This window comes from Limanda limanda, chromosome 2, assembly GCF_963576545.1.
Source record: "Limanda limanda chromosome 2, fLimLim1.1, whole genome shotgun sequence".
NCBI lineage: Eukaryota > Metazoa > Chordata > Actinopteri > Pleuronectiformes > Pleuronectidae > Limanda > Limanda limanda.
Genome location: NC_083637.1, coordinates 12,984,244 through 13,008,584, shown reverse-complemented (window position 1 = coordinate 13,008,584; position 24,341 = coordinate 12,984,244). Strand labels below are relative to the sequence as shown.

At 39.5% G+C, this 24,341-nt stretch overlaps 1 protein-coding gene across 1 annotated transcript in view; it reads left to right on the top strand.

Annotated features, from left to right (window-relative positions):
- LOC133018174 (cyclic nucleotide phosphodiesterase inhibitor-like) overlaps nt 1-6,778 on the top strand; it is a 36,223-nt gene extending 29,445 nt beyond the window's left edge. Inside the window, exons 5-6 of the mRNA XM_061084492.1 lie at nt 6,472-6,526; nt 6,616-6,778. Coding sequence (XP_060940475.1) covers nt 6,472-6,526; nt 6,616-6,778 — 218 coding nt within the window. The remainder of the gene's footprint in view (nt 1-6,471; nt 6,527-6,615) is intronic.
- Nucleotides 6,779-24,341: the final 17,563 nt, after the last annotated feature.

Genomic DNA, 24,341 nt, shown 5'->3' with positions numbered 1-24,341 from the left:
AAAATTAATTTGTGCCTATTTATTGTCACTGTCAGAGTAAAGTGACTGATAACCTATAAATTCATGACTGATGAATGACTGTTGAAATGATGTTAACCAAGCTGAGCTGGTATCAGTGTTTTCTACTGTTGGAGCAGTGCTTCATTAAACTTTTCAACTGTTGTCCATATAACTGTTTTCTTTAAAGTGTATTATAATTCATGTGAAGTAACAAATCTAAGTTGAGGCCAGAATTTGGACGAATTATTTATTTGGGTCATTGATTTGTTATTTTACAGCAGATAAATAAAATGACACAGCAACAAACCTGGAAAAGTAATTTATTTCCTTTAGATAAGATCACATCTGATCTGACTGGAAACTTCTTGTCCTCTGTTTACTCATAGTTTGAATTCTAGCTATGGTTTTACATATTTCAACATTTATTTCTTTATGATGAATCAGGCAATGAGAAGAGGCTCTGAGCTTAAATGCATCTTAATCCTGGGTGTGGCACCATGCATCAAAATAACTTCTTTAGACTGACAATATTTTTTCCCATAATGACCTCACCCACAGTTAGAGAAAAAGGCTTAAAAAGACCATCATATTCATTGTTGCCTCCACCAAGGAGGTTCTGTTTTCACCCCTGTCCGCTAATGTTTTGTCTGGGTGGTTTAAAAGCAAGATTACACAAAACTACAAATGCATTTCTGTGAAACGTGGTGGAAGAATGTGGTATGGGTCAGGGAAGATATGGATATGGACCATTACAATCATGGTGATTAAATCCCTCCATGTTAAGTCAAGGTGCTGTCACACAATACATTCAATGTAAAGCACAACTGATATAAATGTGTTTATATAAACATTACCTGACATGATCTGTTGTATTCTCAGTTCCAGTGTCTTCTCACAGATCCTGTTTAGATCGGGCTTCAGTTTACTGTTGGTAAATCTCAGTTATTCTCACCAGGGGTCAGTAAAGCACCTCGAGCCTTGAGCGTCTACTTCATTTTGACCTCAATGGTTTTTCTGTGTTGACACTCTGGACTTCCTGTGGTGAGAGAAGCTACAAAAAAATCGTCCGTCTGAAAAACTGTGGACAGATAAATACACAACAATAATGATTACAATAATAATACATTTTATTTATAAAGCTCTTTTAACAATGCTCCAAGACACTTAAAATAAGTAAACAAACCAAATCGAAGCTAATAACTACAAATATAAAAACAACATGGATAACGCATGGAAATAGGACTTGAGAACATGGTTGAATAGTTGACATTGATAATTATCACGATACATAAAGACTCCCGAGTGAAGGTTTTGTTTTTAATCTCGACTTCATCAGAAGACAATGTGAAAGATTTACAAATTTGAGGTTATTGGATTATGTTTTATACCTCCTCACATTTCTTATACAATGCATAAGCAATATTTGTAAGGTATATGGAAAACTAAAATTCTTGATCAATTCTTTTGAAAATCAGACACAAAATGTTTGAATTGTTTTTTAATAGTCAAGTTAGCTTCAAGTCACACCCCCACTCTGGTTTACCTTTTACGAATGAACCACCTGTAGTCCTCACACATCATTCACAGTGAATGACGTGTGAGGACAACAGGTTGTATTATGTTTTTGTTATTGTTTAAAGGCAGGTTCACATTTGTTCCAAATCTATTATAAAACAAAAGTCAGGTGCTCATGTCCTCATCGAAACAGGTTTTGCTTGTTGTCCTCGTTCCACCTGCTCTTTGTCACTACACATAAAAATTCCACTTTAATAGGCCACTACACAGAAATTGATGTTCAAAAAAATCCACATTCCTTAGTCTGTAAAAATATATATATTATTATTGCTTATTCTCAGAAAAACTAATTTAGATTCATAATTTTTTTTTGGGGTCATTGTACTTTTTTTTAAGGACACACTTGGAAGGAGAGGCAGTAAAAAGACACACCTTGGCAGAGGCCCAACAGTCCCCCTGTGAAACTACATTAAAATTTAAATTCACTAGATCCAGTTTATGATTTGGCCCCATAAAATGTTTGATTTATTTCATCAAGATCCATGAATTACTCCCTGGGGAAACTGAAAATGTTGAAGTACGCCTAATTCCGCAATGGTGAAGAAGCTGAAAATGTTTTTCTCCAGACCCACTAAGTTTCATAATAATCTGTCTACAGACAATGTGGAGGTATACGCCCTTACTGTTCAAGTATATATCTATAAATATCATGTGAAGAGGATACATTCATTCATTAATTTATTCATTGTTTCTGAAGAAGAGGGATTGTACCGTAAACACTGAATCTGCATGTTAATAAGGGAGTAACACATGTTCTGGAAATGTGAAGATTTGATATTTGTCTTTGTCGAATAGTAAAATATTTGAGTTTTGAACGGTGGGACAAATCAGGCTGTTTTAAAGTGTCAACTTGGACTTTTGGGAAACTGTGATATGGACAAAACAATAGATTTATCAAGAAAACAATCGGCAGATGAATCAAGAGTGAGTGTAATCATGAGATGCATCCCAAACTTTGAGTGGAGGAATTATGTTTTTCGATTTGTCCACCTGTCTGTCCCATCCCTCTGAACACAATATCTCAAGAACACTTTCTGGGAATTTGATTCAGTGGTCATAGGTCAAGATCACTGTGGTCTTGTGAAGACAAGATCTCAAGAGCAGCTTTAAGGCATTTCTTCAAATTTTGTATAAACTTTCAGTTCAACTGAAAAACGTTTTTATTTGATTTTGGTGCTCAAAGGTCGAGATCACAGTGACTTCCCAAATCCCCTTTTTTGCCTTTTGAACGTGTTATCTTATGAATGCCTCTAGAGAACCCTTTCAAACTTTTTCAAATTCTGACCCTATGTCCAGTGCTTAATTTGTAAATCACAAGGTGCCGGAACGCAAAGTACATATTACAGCGCAGGGGTGACGAGACAGGCACAGGTCCCGGAACGCATACAGAAAACGGTGCTGAAAAAAACATGCAAATGCCCACTGACAATGCTGTGGGACTTACAAGCCTTAATTTCAATTAATATCCATGGTATAAATTTTATGACAATAATTAACAATTATTTTAGGCTATACTGCACAGCACAGGCAAATGCCCACATCAACACAGGTGGGATTTACAGTCAGCAATTAATTTCTCAACATAGATCTAACTTAAATAAAAGTTCAAAGCTTACAATAAACCACATAAATCTTCCATTATTGTTATTTAAAGATTGGCACGGCGGCCTATTAGTAGACAGTATGCTCATCATATTTAGTCCAAAACACCCCACATCACGATCATGTCCGGATTCTCCTCCTCCTCCCGTTTCGGGTTTTACTGCGCGTGTCTGTGGCAGTTCTGTGTCCTTTGGCCACCCACGACCTCACGGACTGGATTGAATTTAGCCAGGGGGGGTCCAACAAGATTTAGGAAGAGTAAAGATGATATGGTGGATGTGAGCAGAGAGGTACGGTTGTGAGTCCAAATTAAGTTTATTTGCGAAAATCCGCGCTCACATTCAGCACTCGCAATAGGAATGCTGTTGACAGCAACAAGTCACTCCATCAGTTCATCGAGGATGTCTTTTCCATCCGAGTCTCTGTGTTTTCTGTAGGCCCGTATGACTGCGCGCGGGTTGGCAATGTTAAAGCGCTGGCACAGCGACTCAACCTCAGTCTCTCCATACAGCGCACCTGCGTCCTCGGGCCAGTACTGTGCGTAAAGCACCTTCAGCTCCTCAATTAAATTGTTATATCCAGTTTTATCAGGCAGCCGGCTTCCTTGAGATAACAGACGTTCCTCTAAGTTCTTAGCCACAGTTAGGAAAAACTGCTTCGGGTCGAGTTTTTTGTCACTTGATTTTCCTCCATTCAATGTGACACCATGGAGAGAGTTTTCCTCAATTCCCCTCTGGCTCAGTTCAGTGTAGCGCCCTGGCCGATCCGACATGGCCTCAAGTACCCTGATTTCCCTACAAATTGTCTTGTGTTTATTATAAAACGTCGCATCAGCGGCGGTGTGTCTTTAGCCGCCGCCGCACCCCCGCCCTGGACGATGTAGTGAACCTCGTCCGCGGCGGACCTCTTGTCAGGGGGGGCGCCGGCCCACACTGCCTTCACGATTGACATATTGGCCACTTGTAAGAAATCACATTTTTTTTTGGTGTCAAAAATTGGATGTGTGTCAAACGCCGAAACATGAGAGTTGGCAGCTCTGTTATTAATATTTTTTTCTATACGAGAGGTACCGGATCAGCCCAAATAAGTCCCGGAACACGGGCAGGCCAAAACCAAGAGGTGCCAGATCCTGTTCCGGCATGATCCGGCACAAATTAACCCCTGCCTATGTCACCTGGAACGAAAGATTCACAGATATGTGGCCGTAGGTTCATTAGTCATAACACAAACAATAATTAAATTCTGATGACTCAGATGTTCTGACTGTTTACTTCTGTTGTGACGAGGAGCTGGGTGTTGTGCAAAAGTCTGACGTAGCCCCAAGAGCTAGCCTTTTAGCTAGCTAACTTCTTCCAACTGCAGCTAGCCATTTTCTCGTTAACACCTCCCTGTACATCTTCAATCATCCACCATAATTGTTCGATTATCATTAATTATAATAATAATAATATAATGCTTGTGATAACAATGATGATTATTATAATAAGAAAGCATGCAGGCTCACATAGCTGCTTATATAAATAGCCTACTAATAGGCCTACTACTAATGATCATAATCATAATAATAATAATAAAAATAACAATAACAATAACAATAACAATAATAATAATAATAATAATAAATAGTAAAATAGTTAATAATAATTGTCTGTATGGGCCTAACAATAACAATAGCCTAACCTTGACATGTCAGGCCTATCAATAAAAATATGCTATCTATGTATCTATCTATCTATGTATCTATCTATGTATGTATGTATGTATGTATGTATGTATGTATGTATGTATGTATGTATGTATGTATGTATGTATGTATGTATGTATGTATGTATGTATGTATGTATGTATGTATGTATGTATGTATGTATGTATGTATGTATGTATGTATGTATGTATGTATGTATGTATGTATGTATGTATGTATGTATGTATGTATGTATGTATGTATGTATGTATGTATGTATGTATGTATGTATGTATGTATGTATGTATGTATGTATGTATGTATGTATGTATGTATGTATGTATCTATCTATCTATCTATCTATCTATCTATCTATCTATCTATCTATCTATCTATCTATCTATCTATCTATCTATCTATCTATCTATCTATAAATGGTGGTGCAGTTGAGGGTGGCGGTGGGGGGGTGGGGGGGCCCCAACTACCCCTAACCAGCTTTGGGGGGGCCCAGCTTGCAAAAGTTTGAGTACCCCTGCTCTAGAGAACCCTTTCAAACGTGGCACAAACGTTCACTAGGACTCATTGATTGATAAGGGTTGGGTGGTCAATGGTCAAGGTCATAGTGGCCTCATGTATGTTTTTGACTTCTTGAACGAGTCTTCTTTTAAGTGTTTCTTGAAAATTCTGACCATTTGTCACTTGGAAAGAAAGATTCACAGATATGTAGCCATAGGTTCATAAGTCATAGCACAAACAATAATTAAATTCAGCTGACTCAGATGTTCTGAATGTTTACTTCTGTTGTGACGAGGAGCTGGGTGTGGTGCAAAAGGCTGACGTACCAGCAAGTGAACACAATGACGCAATCCAACCATGAACTATCACATCAGACGATAGTTATCAGCCAAGTTAAATTAAAGTGCTAACACTCATATTATAATGTATAAAGTTGACTAAGACCATCACATGATCATATAAACTGTAATCTATGGTTAAAGTTAATTAATGGAACTCTTACTCTGACCAGAAACACACCGGTGAAGGTCATGACACATGGAGAGCAGGTAGGACACAAAGGCATCCGTCTTTTACTCCACCTTTAATCTCAATCCATTAGCTTGACATGGCACATACTTGGTTTAGGTGCCACCTTCGCATCAGTAATTCTAAATCGTCATCGTCACTGTGACATCTTTGTCCCACGTAGCGGAACAACTCCTTCAGTTCGTCACCAACATGTTTGCTTTGTTGATCCTTCAAGTTTCAGTGGAATATAATACAGGGATGGACAAAGCTATTTGTAACTCTGAGGTGACCAATGGGAGCTGTCCCCCAACATTCTTAATGTCAATCGTAAAACATATAAAGGTTGTGGCAAACTGAGGTTAAGTTACATCTGACGGTGAAGTGACATTGGACTGAGGCAGCTTCCATCCCAAGGCAGCTACATACATACAATTCAGAGAAACTTTGTAAGTACAATATTTATCTTTGATAGAAAGTAGAAAAAAACGGTTGATTGTACCGCACAGCTTTCATTGTTTTAGTTTTGGAAACTGTTTAAAGGTTTTCTTTGATTAAGTGAGACAATATTTTGCTTTTTCTTTTAGGCGCAAAAGAGATTAAAGATGCTCCTGATCATCCTGATTCAACTCCTGATCGTCGGTGAGCAAAACCTGTTCTTCTCACAGACAGCAGCACTTTTGGGAAAAAGGAAACTCTTATTAACTGATGTTTTATGTTTTGATAAATAGCATCAGCAAGTGCCGAGACAACCACCACTGCAGCATCTTCAACTGCAGTACCCACCACGATGACTGCAGCACCCACCACTGCAGCAAGTACAACTGCAGCATCCACCACTGCAGCATCTTCAACTGCAGTACCCACCACGATGACTGCAGCATCCACTACTGAAGCACCTTCAACTGCAGTAACCACCACTGTAGCAGGTACAACTGCAGCATCCACCACTGAAGCACCTTCAACTGCAGTAACCACCACTGTAGCAAGTACAACTGCAGCATCCACCACTGTAGCAACTACAACTGCAGCATCCACCACCGCAGCACCTACAACTGCAGCACCCACCACTGCAGCAACTACAACTGCAGCACCCACCACTGCAGCACCTACAACCGCAGCACCCACCACTGAAGCAGCTTCAACTGCAGCAACCACAGCAATAACGACAAACTCTACAAACACCAGCACCACTGCAACTAACACTGCTGCACATGCTGGGATCGTATCCGTGAGCAGTCTGGTGTTCTGTCACTTCAGTGTTGTTCTCTTCATGTCCCTCTGTACAGTGTGACTTGGTTGTACTGTTTTTTTTTAAAACACATTTATCAGTACTTACAAAGTATGTAATTTATATTTAGATACACATTGGTGTTGATAAGATTAACAATCCATATGATGCAAAGTGTTAAAAATAAATTTGTGCCTATTTATTGTCACTGTCAGAGTAAAGTGACTGATAACTTATAAATTCATGACTGATGAAGGACTGTTGAAATGATGTTGACCAAGCTGAGCTGGTACTAGTGTTTTTTACTGTTGGAGCAGTGCTTCATTAAACTTTTCAACTGTTGTCCATATAACTGTTTTCTTTAAAGTGTATTATAATTCATGTGAAGTAACAAATATAAGTTGTTGCCAGAATTTGGACAAATTATTTATTTGGGTCATTGATTTGTTATTTTACAGCAGATAAATAAAATGACACAGCAACAAACCTGGAAAAATATCTTTATTTCCTTTAGATAAGATCATGTCTGATCTGACTGGAAACTTCTTGTCCTCTGTTTACTCATAGTTTGAATTCTAGCTATGGTTTAACATATTTCAACATTTATTTCTTTATGTTGAATCAGGCAATGAGAACAGGCTCTGACCTTAAATGCATCTTAATCCTGGGTGTGGCACCATGCATAAAAATGACTTGTTTAGACTGACATTATTTGCCATAATGGCCTCACCCACATTTAGAGAAAAAGGCTTAAAAAGACAATCATTTTTCATTGTTGCCTCCACCAAGGAGGTTCTGTTTTCACCCCTGTCTGTTTATGTGTTGGCTGGTTGGTTTAAAAGCAAAATTACACGAATCTACAAACGCATTTCTGTGAACGTGGTGGAAGGACGTGGTATGGGTCAGGGAAGATATGGATATGGATCAGGAGGCAGATCTAGGATGTTTTTAATCTTTAATATTGAAAGGGCGCTTTTCAGTACTTTACAATTTTCCAGGGAATTACTCTTTACATGTGTTTTGTGTTGCTTCAGTTAGAGGTGAAACACAAACACAGAATAAGAATATAAGGCAACTGAACACATCATAAAGAAAATAAAGTAAACCATAAAAGTATATTTTCGTAGATTAAATAATTTAAATCCCGACATGGTGCGCACTTTAAATACTTGTAAATTGTAACATAATATTCAATAGTTATGAATAAACAATCTTTTTGCATGTTATGTTTCCCATCATTGATTTCCCTACAGCCCTAATATGTTTGGTATGATCTGGTATTATCTAACATTAGATATTTATTGTTAATCAAACTTACACACTAATGGACGTAGAGGAAAGATGCACACAAAGTTAAAAAGGCCACACTACCACCAGCTTGAACATTGTGATTAAATCCCTCCATGTTAAGTCAAGGTGCTGTCACACAATACGTTCAATGTAAAGCACAACTGATATAAATGTGTTTATGTTAATATTACCTGACATGAACTGTTGTATTCTCAGTTTCAGTGTCTCCTCACAGTTCCTGTTTGGATCAGGCTTCAGTTTACTGTTGGTAAATCTCAGTCATTCTCACCAGGGGTCATCAAAGCACCTTGAGCCTTGAGCTTCTACTTCATTTTGACCTCACTGGTTTTTCTGTGTTGACACTCTGGACTTCCCGTGGTGAGAGAAGCTACAAAAAAATCCTCCGTCTGAAAAACTGTGGACAGATAAATATACAACAATAATGATTATAATAATACATTTGATTCATAAAGCTCTTATAACAATGCTCCAAGACACTTTGAAGTAAACAAACCAAATCGAAGCTAATAACTACAAATATAAAAACAACATTGATAATCCATGAAAAAAGGACTTGAGAACATGGTTGAATAGTTGACATCGATAATTATCACTATACATAAAGACTCCCGACTGAAGGTTTTGTTTTTAATCTCGACTTTATGAGAAGACAATGTGAAAGATTTACAAATTTGAGGTTATTGGATTATGTTTTATACCTCCTCACTGTTCTTATACAATGCATAAGCAATATTTGTAAGGTATATGGAAAACAAAAATTCTTGATCAATTCTTTTGAAAATCAAACACAGAATGTTTTAATTGTTTTTTAATAGTCAAGTTAGCTTCAAGTCACACCCCTACTCTGGTTAACCTTTTACGAATGAACAACCTGTTGTCCTCACACATCATTCACAGTGAATGACGTGTGAAGACAACAGGTTATATTATGTTTTGTTATTGTTTAAAGGCAGGTTCACATTTGTTCCAAATCTATGATAAAACAAAAGTCAGGTGCTCATGTCCTCTCGAAACAGGTTTTGCTTGTTGTCCTCGTTCCACCTGCTCTTTGTCACTACACATAAAAAATCCACTTTAATAGGCCCCTTCACAGAAATTGATGTTCAAATTTTTGTTTGCTTTTTAAAATTTCATTGTACTTTTTTTTATGGACACACTTGGAGAGATAGGCAGTAAAAAGACACACCTTGGCAAAGCCCCAACAGTCCCCTTGTGAAACTACATTAACATTTAATTTCACTAGATCCAGTTTATTATTTGGCCCCATAATATGTTTGATTTATTTCATAAAGAATCATGAACTACTCCCTGGGGAAATTGAAGGACTAGTGGCAGAAACTTGGACTATGGGCAGGAAAGGTCTCTGGTTCGTCTCTGGTTCGACTCCACGGAGAAACAACAAAAAGACGAACCTGGATTGATCTGTCCAAAAAATCCAAGAGGATTCTCCCTACCCTGTCTAGTGCCCCTGAGCAAGGCACCTTACTCCCCCAACATCTGCTCCCCGGGCGCCGTACACGGCTGCCCACTGCTCTGTGTGTCTGGCACCAGATGGGTTAAAAGCAGATGTTAAATTTCCCCTTGCATGAGTGTGCCTGTGCATGTCTGTGCATGTGTGTGGCATAATAAAATGTATCTTAATCTTAATTAATCCCGCAATGGTGAAGAAACTGAAAATATTTTTCAAGATTTCGTAATAATACGTCCACAGACAATGTGGAGGTGTATGCCCTTACTGTTCAGGTATAAATTTATAAAGATCATATGAAGAGGATACATTCATTCATTCATTCATTGTTTCTGAAAAAGAGGGATTGTACCGTAAACACTGAATCTGCATGTTAATTAGAGACTTACACATGTTCTGGAAATGTGAAGATTTGATATTTGTCTTTGTCGAATAGTAAACTATTTGAGTTTTGAATTGTGGGACAAATCAGGCTGTTTTAAAGTGTCAACTTGGACTTTTGGGAAACTGTGATATGGACAAAACAATAGATTTATCAAGAAGACAATTGCCAGATGAATCAAGAGTGAGTGTTATCATGAGATGCATCCCAAACTTTCAGTGGAGGCCTTATGTTTTCGATTTGTCCATCCGTCTGTCCCATTCCTCTGAACACAATATCTCAAGAACACTTTCTGGGAATTTGATTCAGTGGTCAAAGGTCAAGATCACTGTGGTCTTGTGAAGACAAGATCTCAAGAGCAGCTTTAAGGCATTTCTTCAAATTTTTTATAAACTTTCAGTTCAACTGAAAAACGTTTTTATTAGATTTTGGTGGTCAAAGGTCGAGATCACAGTGACTTCCCAAATCCTTTTTTTGCCTTTTGAACGTGTTATCTTATGAATGCCTCTAGAGAACCCTTTCAAACGTGGCACAAACGCTCACTAGGACTCACTGATTGATAAGGGTTGGGTGGTCAATGGTCAAGGTCATGGTGGCCTCATGTATGTTTTTGATTTCTTGAACAAGTCTTCTTTTAAGTAACTTTTTCAAATTCTGACCCTATGTCACCTGGAACGAAAGATTCACAGATATGTAGCCGTAGGTTCATTAGTCATAACACAAACAATAATTAAATTTTGATGACTCAGATGTTCTGACTGTTATCTTCTGTTGTGACGAGGAGCTGGGTGTTGTGCAAAAGTCTGACGTAGCCCCAAGAGCTAGCCTTTTAGCTAGCTAACTTCTTCCAACTGCAGCTAGCCCTTTTCTCCTGAACACCTACCTTTACATCTTCAATCATCCACCATAATTGGTCGATTATCATTGATTATAATAATAATAATATAATGCTTGTGATAATAATGATGATTATTATAATAAGAAAGCATGCAGGCTCACATAGATGCGTATATTAATAGCCTACTAATAGGCCTACTACTAATGATCATAATCATAATAATAATAATAATAATAATAATAACAATAATAATAATAAATAGTAAAATAGCTAATAATAATTGTCTGTATGGGCCTAACAATAACAATAGCCTAACCTTGACATGTCAGGCCTTTCAATAACAATATGCTATCTATCTATCTATCTATCTATCTATCTATCTATCTATCTATCTATCTATCTATCTATCTATCTATCTATCTATCTATCTATCTATCTATCTATCTATCTATCTATCTATCTATCTATCTATCTATCTATCTATCTATCTATCTATCTATCTATCTATCTATCTATCTATCTATCTATCTATCTATCTATCTATCTATCTATGGTGGTGTAGTTGAGGGCGGCCGTGGCGGGGGGTGGGGGGGCCCCAACTACCCCTAACCACCTTTGGGGGGGCCCAGCTTGCAAAAGTTTGAGAACCCCTGCTCTAGAGAACCCTTTCAAACGTGGCACAAATGTTCACTAGGACTCATTGATTGATAAGGGTTGGGTGGTCAATGGTCAAGTTCATAGTGGACTCATGTATGTTTTTGACTTCTTGAACAAGTCTTCTTTTAAGTGTTTCTTGAAAATTCTGACCATTTCTCACCTAGAACGAAAGATTCACAGATATGTAGCCGTAGGTTCATAAGTCATAACACAAACAATAATTAAATTCAGCTGACTCAGATGTTCTGAATGTTTACTTCTGTTGTGACGAGGAGCTGGGTGTGGTGCAAAAGGCTGACGTACCAGCAAGTGAACACTATGACGCAATCCAACCATGAACTGTCACATCAGATGATAGTTATCAGCCAAGTTAAATTAAAGTGCTCACACTCATATTATAATGTATAAAGTCGACTAAGATCATCACATGAGCATATGAACTGTGATCTATGGTTAAAGTTCATTAATGGAACTCTTACTCTGGCCAGAAACACACCGGTGAAGGTCATAACACATGGAGAGCAGGTAGGACACAAAGGCATCCATCTTTTCCTCCACCATTATTCTCATTCCATTAGCTTTACATGGCACATACTTGGTTTAGGTGCCACCTTCGCATCAGTAATTCTAAATCGTCATCGTCACTGTGACATCTTTGTCCCACGTAGCGGAACAACTCCTTCAGTTTGTCACCAACATGTTTGCTTTGTTGATAGACAAAGCTATTTGTAACTCTGAGGTGACCAATGGGAGCTCTCCCTCACCATTCTTAATGTCAATCGTCAAACATATAAAGGTTGTGGCAAACTGAGGTTAAGTTACATCTGACGGTGAACTGACATTGGACTGAGGCAGCTTCCATCCCAAGGCAGATACAGACATACAATTCAGAGAAACTTTGTAAGTACAATATTTATCTTTGATAGAAAGCAGAAAAACGATTGATTGTACCGCACAACTTTCATTGTTTTTGTTTTGGAAACTGTTTAAAGGTTTTCTTTGATTAAGTGAGACAATATTTTGCTTTTTCTTTTAGGCGCAAAAGAGTATAAAGATGCTCCTGATCATCCTGATTCAACTCCTGATCGTCGGTGAGCAAAACCTGTTCTTCTCACAGACAGCAGCAGTTTTGGGAAAAAGGAAACTCTTATTGACTGATGTTTTATGTTTTGATCAATAGCATCAGCAAGTGCCGAGACAACCACCACTGCAGCAACTACAACTGCAGCATCCTCCACTGTAGCAGGTACAACTGCAGCACCCACCACTGTAGCAGCTACAACTGCAGCACCCTCCACTGTAGCAGCTACATCTGCAGCATCCACCACTGTAGCAGCTACAACTGCAGCATCCACCACTGAAGCAGCTACAACTGCAGCACTCACCACTGCAGCAACTACAACTGCAGCATCCACTACTGAAGCAGCTACAACTGCAGCATCCACCACTGAAGCAGCTACAACTGCAGCACCCACCACTGAAGCAACTACAACTGCAGCATCCACCACTGAAGCAGCTACAACTGCAGCATCCACCACTGTAGCAGCTACAACTGCAGCATCCACCACTGCAGCAGCTACAACTGCAGCATCCACCACTGAAGCAGCTACACCTGCAGCACCCACAACTGTACCAGCTGCAACTGCAGCATCCACCACTGAAGCAGCTACAACTGCAGCATCCACCACTGTAGCAGCTACAACTGCAGCACCCACCACTGTAGCAGCTACAACTGCAGCATCCACCACTGCAGCAGCTACAACTGCAGCATCCACCACTGAAGCAACTACAACTGCAGCACCCACCGCTGTAGCAGCTACAACTGCAGCACCCACAACTGTACCAGCTGCAACTGCAGCATCCACCACTGAAGCAGCTACAACTGCAGCATCCACCACTGTATCAGTTACATCTGCAGCATCCACCACTGTAGTAGCTACAACTGCAGCATCCACCACTGAAGAAACTACATCTGCAGCATCCACCACTGTAGAAGCTACAACTGCAGCATCCACCACTGTAGTAACTACAACTGCAGCATCCACCACTGAAGCAGCTACAACTGCAGCATCCACCACTGTAGTAGCTACAACTGCAGCATCCACCACTGAAGAAACTACATCTGCAGCATCCACCACTGTAGAAGCTACAACTGCAGCATCCACCACTGTAGTAGCTACAACTGCAGCATCCACCACTGAAGCAGCTACAACTGCAGCATCCTCCACTGTAGCAGCTATAACTGCAGCATCCACCACTGAAGCAGCTACAACTGCAGCATCCACCACTGAAGCAGCTACATCTGCAGCACCCACCACTGAAGCAACTACATCTGCAGCATCCACCACTGGAGCAGCTACAACTGCAGCATCCACCAGTGAAGCAGCTACAACTGCAGCATCCACCACTGAAGCAGCTACAACTGCAGCACCCACCACTGAAGCAGCTACAACTGCAGCATCCACCACTGCAGCAGCTACAAATGCAGCATCCACCACTGAAGCAGCTACAACTGCAGCACCCACCACTGAAGCAGCTACACTTGCAGCATCCACCACTGTAGCAGCTACAACTGCACCATCCACCACTGAGGCAGCTACAACTGCAGCATCCACCACTGTAGCAGCTACAACTGCAGCATCCACCACAGCAGTAGGTACAACTGCAGCATCCACCACTGAAGCAACTACATCTGCAGCATCCACAACTGCAGCATCCACCACTGCAGCAGCTACAACTGCAGCATCCACCACTGTAGCAGCTACAACTGCAGCACCCACCACTGAAGCAACTACAACTGCAGCACCCACCACTGTAGCAGCTACAACTGCAGCACCCACCACTGTAGCAGCTACAACTGCAGCACCCACCACTGAAGCAACTACAACTGCAGCACCCACCACTGTAGCAGCTACAACTGCAGCACCCACCACTGTAGCAGCTACAACTGCAGCATCCACCACTGCAGCAGCTACAACTGCAGCATCCACCACTGAAGCAACTACAACTGCAGCACCCACCACTGTAGCAGCTACAACTGCAGCACCCACCACTGTAGCAGCTACAACTGCAGCATCCACCACTGCAGCAGCTACAACTGTAGCATCCACCACTGAAGCAACTACAACTGCAGCATCCACCACTGTAGCAGCTACAACTGCAGCATCCACCACTGCAGCAGCTACAACTGCAGCATCCACCACTGAAGCAGCTACACCTGCAGCACCCACAACTGTACCAGCTACAACTGCAGCACCCACCACTGAAGCAACTACAACTGCAGCACCCACCACTGTAGCAGCTACAACTGCAGCACCCACCACTGTAGCAGCTACAACTGCAGCATCCACCACTGCAGCAGCTACAACTGCAGCATCCACCACTGAAGCAACTACAACTGCAGCATCCACCACTGTAGCAGCTACAACTGCAGCATCCACCACTGCAGCAGCTACAACTGCAGCATCCACCACTGAAGCAGCTACACCTGCAGCACCCACAACTGTACCAGCTGCAACTGCAGCATCCACCACTGAAGCAGCTACAACTGCAGCATCCACCACTGTAGCAGCTACAACTGCAGCATCCACCACTGCAGCAACTACAACTGCAGCATCCACCACGATGACTGCTGGTGCCACCACCACCACTAACTCTGCTGCACGTGCTGGGATCGTATCCGTGAGCAGTCTGGTGTTCTGTCACTTCAGTGTTGTTCTCTTCATGTCCTTCAGTACAATGTGACTTGGTTGTACTGTTTTTTTTTAAACTTATTTATCAGTACTTACGAAGTATGTAATTTATGTTAAGATACACACTGGTGTTGATTAGATTAACAATCATTATGATACAGTGTTAAAAATAAGTGTTTGCCTATTTATTGTCACTGTCAGAGTAAAGTGACTGATAACTTATAAATTCATGACTGATGAATGACTGTTGAAATGATGTTGACCAAGCTGAGCTGGTATCGGTGTTTTCTACTGTTGGAGCAGTGCTTCATTAAACTTTTCAACTGTTGTTGTCGATAGAACTGTTCTCTTTAAAGTGTATTATAATTCATGTGAAGTAACAAATCTAAGTTGAGTCCAGAATTTGGACCGATTATTTATTTGGGTCATTGATTTTTTATTTTACAGCAGATAAATGAAATGACACAGCAACAAACCTGGAAAAATATCTTTATTTCCTTTAGATAAGATCACGTCTGATCTGACTGGAAACTTCTTGTCCTCTGTTTACTCATAGTTTCACTTCTAGCTATGGTTTTACATATTTCAACATTTATTTCTTTATGTTGAATCAGGCAATGAGAAGAGGCTCTGAGCTTAAATGCATCTTAATCCTGGGTGTGGCACCAGGCATCAAATGACTTGTTTAGACTGACATTATTTGCCATAATGGCCTCACCAACAGTTAGAGAAAAAGGCTTAAAAAGAACATAATTTTTCATTGTTGCTGTTTTCACCCCTGTCCGTTAATCTTTTGTTTGGGTGGTTTAAAAGCAAGATTACCCAAAACTACAAATGCATTTCTGTGAAACGTGGTGGAAGGACGTGGTATGGGTCAGGGAAGATATGGATATGGACCAGTACAATCATGGTGATTAAATCCCTCCATGTTAAGTCAAGGTGCTGTCACACAATATATTCAATGTAAAGCACAACTGATATAAATGTGTTTATGTTAACATTACCTGACATGATCTGTTGTATTCTCAGTTCCAGTGTCTTCTCACAGATCCTCTTTGGATCGGGCTTCAGTTTACTCTTGGTAAATCTCAGTTATTCTCACCAGGGGTCAGTAAAGCACCTCGAGCCTTGAGCTTCTACACAACAAATACACAACAATAATGATTACAAAAATAATACATTTCATTTATAAAGCTCTTTTAACAATGCTCCAAGACACGTTAATTAAGGAAACAAACCAAATCGAAGCTTTTAAATAGAAATATAAAAACAACATTGATAACGCATGAAAATAGGACTTGAGAACATGGTTGAATAGTTTACATCGATAATTATCACGATACATAAATACTCCCGAGTGAAGGTTTTGTTTGTAATCTCGATTTTATGAGAAGACAATGTGAAAGTTTTACAAATTTTAGGTTATTGGATTATGTTTTATACCTCCTCACTGTTCTTATACAATGCATAGGCAGTATTCTATAAGGTATATAGAAATTTAAAATTCTTGATCAATTCTTTTGAAAATCAAACATAATGTTTTGGCTGTTTTTTAATAGTCAAGTTGGCTTCAAGTCACAACCCCACTCTGGTTTACCTTTTACGAATGAACCACCTGTTGTCCTCACGCATCATTCACAGTGAATGACGTGTGAGGACAACAGGTTGTATTATGTTTTGTTATTGTTTAAAGGCAGGTTCAGATTTGTTCCAAATCTATAATAAAACAAAAGTCAGGTGCTCATGTCCTCATCGGAACAGGTTTTGCTTTTTGTCCTTGTTCCACCTGCTCATAGTCACTACACATAAAAATTCCACTTTAATAGGCCCCTTCACAGAAATTGATGTTCAAAAAAATCCACATTCCTTAGTCTGTAAAAATATATATTATTATTTGTTATTCTCAGAAGGGGTCATTGTACTTTTTTTTAAGGATACACTTGGAGGGAAAGGCAGTAAAAAGACACAACTTGGCAGAGGCCCAACAGTCCCCTTGCAAAACTACATTAACATTTAAATTCACTAGATCCAGTTTTTGATTTGACCGCATAAAATGTTTGATCTATTTCATCAAGATCCATGAATTACTCCCTGGCGAAACTGAAAATGTTGAAGTATGCTAATTCCGCAATGGTGAAGAAGCTGAAATTGTTTTTCTCCAGACCCACTAAGTTTCATAATAATCTGTCCACAGACAATGTGGAGGTATACGCCCTTACTGTTCAGGTATATATCTATAAAGATCATGTGAAGAGGATACATTCATTCATTCATTTATTCATTGTTTCTGAAGAAGAGGGATTGTATCACAAACACTGAATTTGCATGTTAATTAGAGAATAACACATGTTCTGGAAATGTGAAGATTTGAAATTTTTCTTTGTCCTAACAGTAAAATATTTGAGTTTTGAACTGTGGGACAAATCAGACTGTTTTAAAAGTGTCAACTTGGACTTTTGGGAAACTGTGATATGGACAAAACAACAGATTTATCCAGAAGACAATTGGCAGATGAATCAAGAGTGAGTGTTATCATGAGATGCATCCCAAACTTTCAGTGGAGGCATTATGTTTTCATTTTGTCCACCTGTCTGTCCCATTCCTCTGACCACAATATGTCAAGAACACTTTCAGGAAATTTCTCCACATTTGGTAGCAACAGTTGGACAAAAGGAGGAACTGTTTAGACTTTGTTCATCAAAGGCTAAGGTCGCTCTGACTTCACAAAGCACAGGTTTTGTATTGTGAAAGCACGAAAACCTCAGGGAATCCGTTCAAATTTGGTACAAATGATCACTAATGAATGAACAGATTAAAATTCAGTGGTCAAAGGTCAAGGTCACTGTGGTCTTGTGAAGACAAAATCTCAAGAGCAGCTTTAACGCGTTGCTTCAAATTTTGTATAAACTTTCAGGTCAACTGAAAAGGATATTATTTTATTTTGGTGGTCAAAGGTGGAGTTCACAGAAACTTCCCAAATCCTTTTTTTGCCTTTTGAACGTGTTATCTTATGAATGCCTCTAGAGAACCCTTTCAAACGTGGCACAAACGTTCACTAGGACTCATTGATTGATAAGGGTTGGGTGGTCAATGGTCAAGGTCATGGTGGCCTCATGTATGTTTTTGACTTCTTGAACAAGTCTTCTTTTAAGTAATTTCTTGAAAATTCTGACCATATGTCACCTGGAACGAAAGATTCACAGATATGTAGACGTAGGTTCATAAGTCATAAAACAAACAAGAATTAAATTCAGCTGACTCAGATGTTCTGAATGTTTACTTCTGTTGTGACGAGGAGCTGGGTATTGAGCAAAAGGCTGACGTACCAGCAAGTGAACACTATCCAACCATGAACTGTCACATCAGATGATAGTTATCAGCCAAGTTAAATTAAAGTGCTCACACTCATATTATAATGTATAAAGTTGACTAAGACCATCACATGAGCATATGAACTGTGATCTATGGTTAAAGTTCATTAATGGAACTCTTACTCTGACCAGAAACACACCGGTGAAGGTCATGACACATGGAGAGCAGGTAGGACACAAAGGCATCCATCTTTTCCTCCACCTTTAATCTCATTCCATTAGCTTTACATGGCACATTCTTGGTTTAGGTGCCACCTTCGCATCAGTAATTCTAAATCGTCATCGTCACTGTGAAGTCTTTGTCCCAAGCAGCGGAACAACTCCTTCAATTTGTCACCAACATGTTTGCTTTGTTGATCCTTCAAGTTTCAGTGGAATATAATACAGGGATGGACAAAGCTATTTGTTACTGTGAGGTGACCAATGGGAGCTGTCCCCCAACATTCTTAATGTCAATCGTAAAACATATAAAGGTTGTGGCAAACTGAGGTTAAGTTACATTTGAAGGTGAAGTGACATTGGACTGAGGCAGCTTCCATCCCAAGGCAGCTACAGACATACAATTCAGAGAAACTTTGTAAGTACAATATTTATCTTTGATAGAAAGTAGAAAAACGGTTGATTGTACCGCACAACTTTCATTGTTTTAGTTTTGGAAACTGTTTAAAGGTTTTCTTTGATTAAATGAGACAATATTTTGCTTTTTCTTTTAGGCGCAAAAGAGATTAAAGATGCTCCTGATCATCCTGATTCAACTCCTGATCGTCGGTGAGCAAAACCTGTTCTTCTCACAGACAGCAGCACTTTTGGGAAAAAGGAAACTCTTATTAATTGATGTTTTATGTTTTGATCAATAGCATCAGCAAGTGCCGAGACAACCACCACTGTAGCATCTTCAACTGCAGTACCCACCACTGTAGCACCTACAACTGCAGCACCCACCACTGTAGCACCTACAACTGCAGCACCCACCACTGTAGCACCTTCAACTGCAGCATCCACCACTGTAGCACCTACAACTGCAGCATCCACTACTGCAGCACCTACAACTGCAGCACTCACCACCACATCGACTGCAGGAACAACAGCTACCACAGCAATAATGACAAACTCGACAAACACCAGCACCACTGCCACTAACACTGCTGCACATGCTGGGATCGTATCCGTGATCAGTCTGGTGTTCTGTCACTTCAGTGTTGTTCTCTTCATGTCCCTCTGTACAGTGTGACTTGGTTGTACTGTTTTTTTTTAACACATTTATTAGTACTTACAAAGTATGTAATTTATATTTAGATACACACTGGTGTTGATAAGATTAACAATCCATATGATACAAAGTGTTAAAAATAAATTTGTGCCTATTTATTGTCACTGTCAGAGTAAAGTGACTGATAACTTATAAATTCATGGCTGATGAATGACTGTTGAAATGATGTTGACCAAGCTGAACTGGTATCAATGTTTTGTACTGTTGGAGCAGTGCTTCTTAAACTTTTCAACTGTTGTTGTCGATAGAACTGTTCTTTTAAAGTCCTCTGGAAACAGGTTTTGCTTGTTGTCCTCGTTCCACCTGCTCTTTGTCACTACACATAAAAATTCCACTTTAAGATGCCCCTTCACAGAAATTGATGTTCAAATTTTTGTTTGCTTTTTAAAATTTCATTGTACTTTTTTTTATGGACACACTTGGAGAGATAGGCAGTAAAAAGACACACCTTGGCAAAGCCCCAACAGTCCCCTTGTGAAACTACATTTAATTTCACTAGATCCAGTTTTTTATTTGGCCCCATAATATGTTTGATTTATTTCATAAAGAATCATGAATTACTCCCTGGGGAAATTGAAGGGCTAGTGGCAGAAACTTGGACTATGGTCAGGAAAGGTCTCTGGTTCGTCTCTGGTTCGACTCTACGGAGAAACAACAAAAAGACGAACCTGGATTGATCTGTCCAAAAAATCCAAGAGGATTCTCCCTACCCTGTCTAGTGACCCTGAGCAAGGCACCTTACTCCCCCAACATCTGCTCCCCGGGCGCCGTACACAGCTGTGTCCTGCACCAGATGGGTTAAAAGCAGAGGTTAAATTTCCCCTTGCATGAGTGTGCCTGTGCATGTCTGTGCATGTGTGTGGGATAATAAAATGTATCTTAATCTTAATTAATCCCGCAATGGTGAAGAAACTGAAAATATTTTTCAAGATTTCATAATAATACGTCAACAGACAATGTGGAGGTAAATGCCCTTACTGTTCAGGTATAAATCTATAAAGATCATATGAAGAGGATACATTCATTCATTCATTCATTCATTGTTTCTGAAAAAGAGGGATTGTACTGTAAACACTGAATCTGCATGTTAATAAGGGAGTAACACATGTTCTGGAAATGTGAAGATTTGATATTTGTCTTTGTCGAATAGTAAACTATTTGAGTTTTGAACGGTGGGACAAATCAGGCTGTTTTAAAGTGTCAACTAGGACTTTTGGGAAACTGTGATATGGACAAAACAATAGATTTATCAAGAAGACAATTGCCAGATGAATCAAGAGTGAGTGTTATCATGACATGCATCCCAAACTTTCAGTGGAGGCATTATGTTTTCGATTTGTCCACCTGTCTGTCCCATTCCTCTGAACACAATATCTGAAGAACACTTTCTGGGAATTTGATTCAGTGGTCAAAGGTCAAGTTCACTGTGGTCTTGTGAAGACAAGATCTCAAGAGCAGCTTTAAGGCATTTCTTCAAATTTTTTATAAACTTTCAGTTCAACTGAAAAAACGTTTTTATTAGATTTTGGTGGTCAAAGGTCGAGATCACAGTGACTTCCCAAATCCTTTTTTTGCCTTTTGAACGTGTTATCTTATGAATGCCTCTAGAGAACCCTTTCAAACGTGGTACAAACGCTCACTAGGACTCATTGATTGATAAGGGTTGGGTGGTCAATGGTCAAGGTCATGGTGGCCTCATGTATGTTTTTGACTTCTTGAACAAGTCTTCTTGTAAGTAACTTTTTCAAATTCTGACCCTATGTCACCTGGAACGAAAGATGCACAGATATGTAGCCGTAGGTTCATTAGTCATAACACAAACAATAATTCAATTTTGATGACTCAGATGTTCTGACTGTTTACTTCTGTTGTGACGAGGAGCTGGGTGTGGTGCAAAAGTCTGACGTAGCCCCAAGAGCTAGCCTTCTAGCTAGCTAACTTCTTCCAACTGCAGCTAGCCCTTTTCTCCTGAACACCTCCCTCTACATCTTCAATGATCCAACATAATTGGTCGATTATCATTAATAATAATAATAATAATAATATAATAATCTTGATAATAATGATGATTATTATAATAAGAAAGCATGCAGGCTCACTTAACTGCTTATATTAATAGCCTTTCAATAGGCCTACTACTACTGATCATAATCATAATAATAATAATAATAATAATAATAATAATAATAATAATAATAATAATAATAATAATAATAATAATAATAATAATAACAATAATAATAATAAATACTAAAATAGTAATAATAATTGTCTGTATGGGCCTAACAATAACAAAAGCCGAACCTATTCCCACTGTCCCTACCTACTATCTAGCGAAACCACAGCCAAGGGAACGGGCTTGGCGAGCCGCTGGGAAAGTAGACCCTGTTGAGCTTGACTCTAGTCTGGCACCAACCACTGAACATGTCAGGCCTATCAAAACAATATGCTATCTATCTATCTATCTATCTATCTATCTATCTATCTATCTATCTATCTATCTATCTATCTATCTATCTATCTATCTATCTATCTATCTATCTATCTATCTATCTATCTATCTATCTATCTATCTATCTATCTATCTATCTATCTATCTATCTATCTATCTATCTATCTATCTATCTATCTATCTATCTATCTATCTATCTATCTATCTATCTATCTATCTATCTATCTATCTATAAATGGTGGTGCAGTTGAGGGTGGCAGTGGGGGGGTGGGGGGGCCCCAACTACCCCTAACCAGCTTTGGGGGGGCCCAGCTTGCAAAAGTTTGAGAACCCCTGCTCTAGAGAACCCTTTCAAACGTGGCACAAACGTTCACTAGGACTCATTGATTGATAAGGGTTGGGTGGTCAATGGTCAAGGTAATAGTGGACTCATGTATGTTTTTGACTTCTTGAACAAGTCTTCTTTTAAGTGTTTCTTGAAAATTCTGACCATTTGTCACCTGGAACGAAAGATTCACAGATATGTAGCCGTAGGTTCATAAGTCATAACACAAACAATAATTAAATTCAGCTGACTAAGATGTTCTGAATGTTTACTTCTGTTGTGACGAGGAGCTGGGTGTGGTGCAAAAGGCTGACGTACCAGCAAGTGAACACTATGACGCAATCCAACCATGAAATGTCACATCAGATGATAGTTATAAGCCAAGTTAAATTAAAGTGCTCACACCCATATTATAATGTATAAAGTCGACTAAGATCATCACATGAGCATATGAACTGTGATCTATGGTTAAAGTTCATTAATGGAACTCTTACTCTGACCAGAAACACACCGGTGAAGGTCATAACACATGGAGAGCAGGTAGGACACAAAGGCATCAATCTTTTCCTCCACCATTATTCTCATTCCATTAGCTTTACATGGCACATACTTGGTTTAGGTGCCACCTTCGCATCAGTAATTCTAAATCGTCATCGACACTGTGAAGTCTTTGTCCCACGTAGCGGAACAACTCCTTCAGTTTGTCACCAACATATTTGCTTTGTTGATAGACAAAGCTATTTGTTACTCTGAGGTGACCAATGGGAGCTCTCCCCCACCATTCTTAATGTCAATCGTCAAACATATAAAGGTTGTGGCAAACTGAGGTTAAGTTACATCTGAAGGTGAAGTGACATTGGACTGAGGCAGCTTCCATCCCAAGGCAGCTACAGACATACAATTCAGAGAAGCTTTGTAAGTACAATATTTATCTTAGATAGAAAGCAGAAAAACGGTTGATTGTACTGCACAACTTTCATTGTTTTAGTTTTGGAAACTGTTTAAAGGTTTTCTTTGATTAAGTGAGACAATATTTGTTTTTTTTCTTTTAGGCGCAAAAGAGTATAAAGATGCTCCTGATCATCCTGATTCAACTCCTGATCGTCGGTGAGCAAAACCTGTTCTTCTCACAGACAGCAGCAGTTTTGTGGAAAAGGAAACTCTTATTGACTGATGTTTTATGTTTTGATCAATAGCATCAGCAAGTGCCGAGACAACCACCACTGCAGCAACTACAACTGCAGCATCCACCACTGCAGCTACAACTGCAGCACCCACCACTGTAGCAGCTACAACTGCAGCATCCACCACTGACGCAACTACAACTGCAGCAGCTACAACTGTAGCAGCTTCAACTGCAGCACTCACCACTGTAGCAACTACAACTGCAGCATCCACCACTGCAGCAGCTACAACTGCAGCATCCACCACTGCAGCAGCTACAACTGCAGCATCCACCA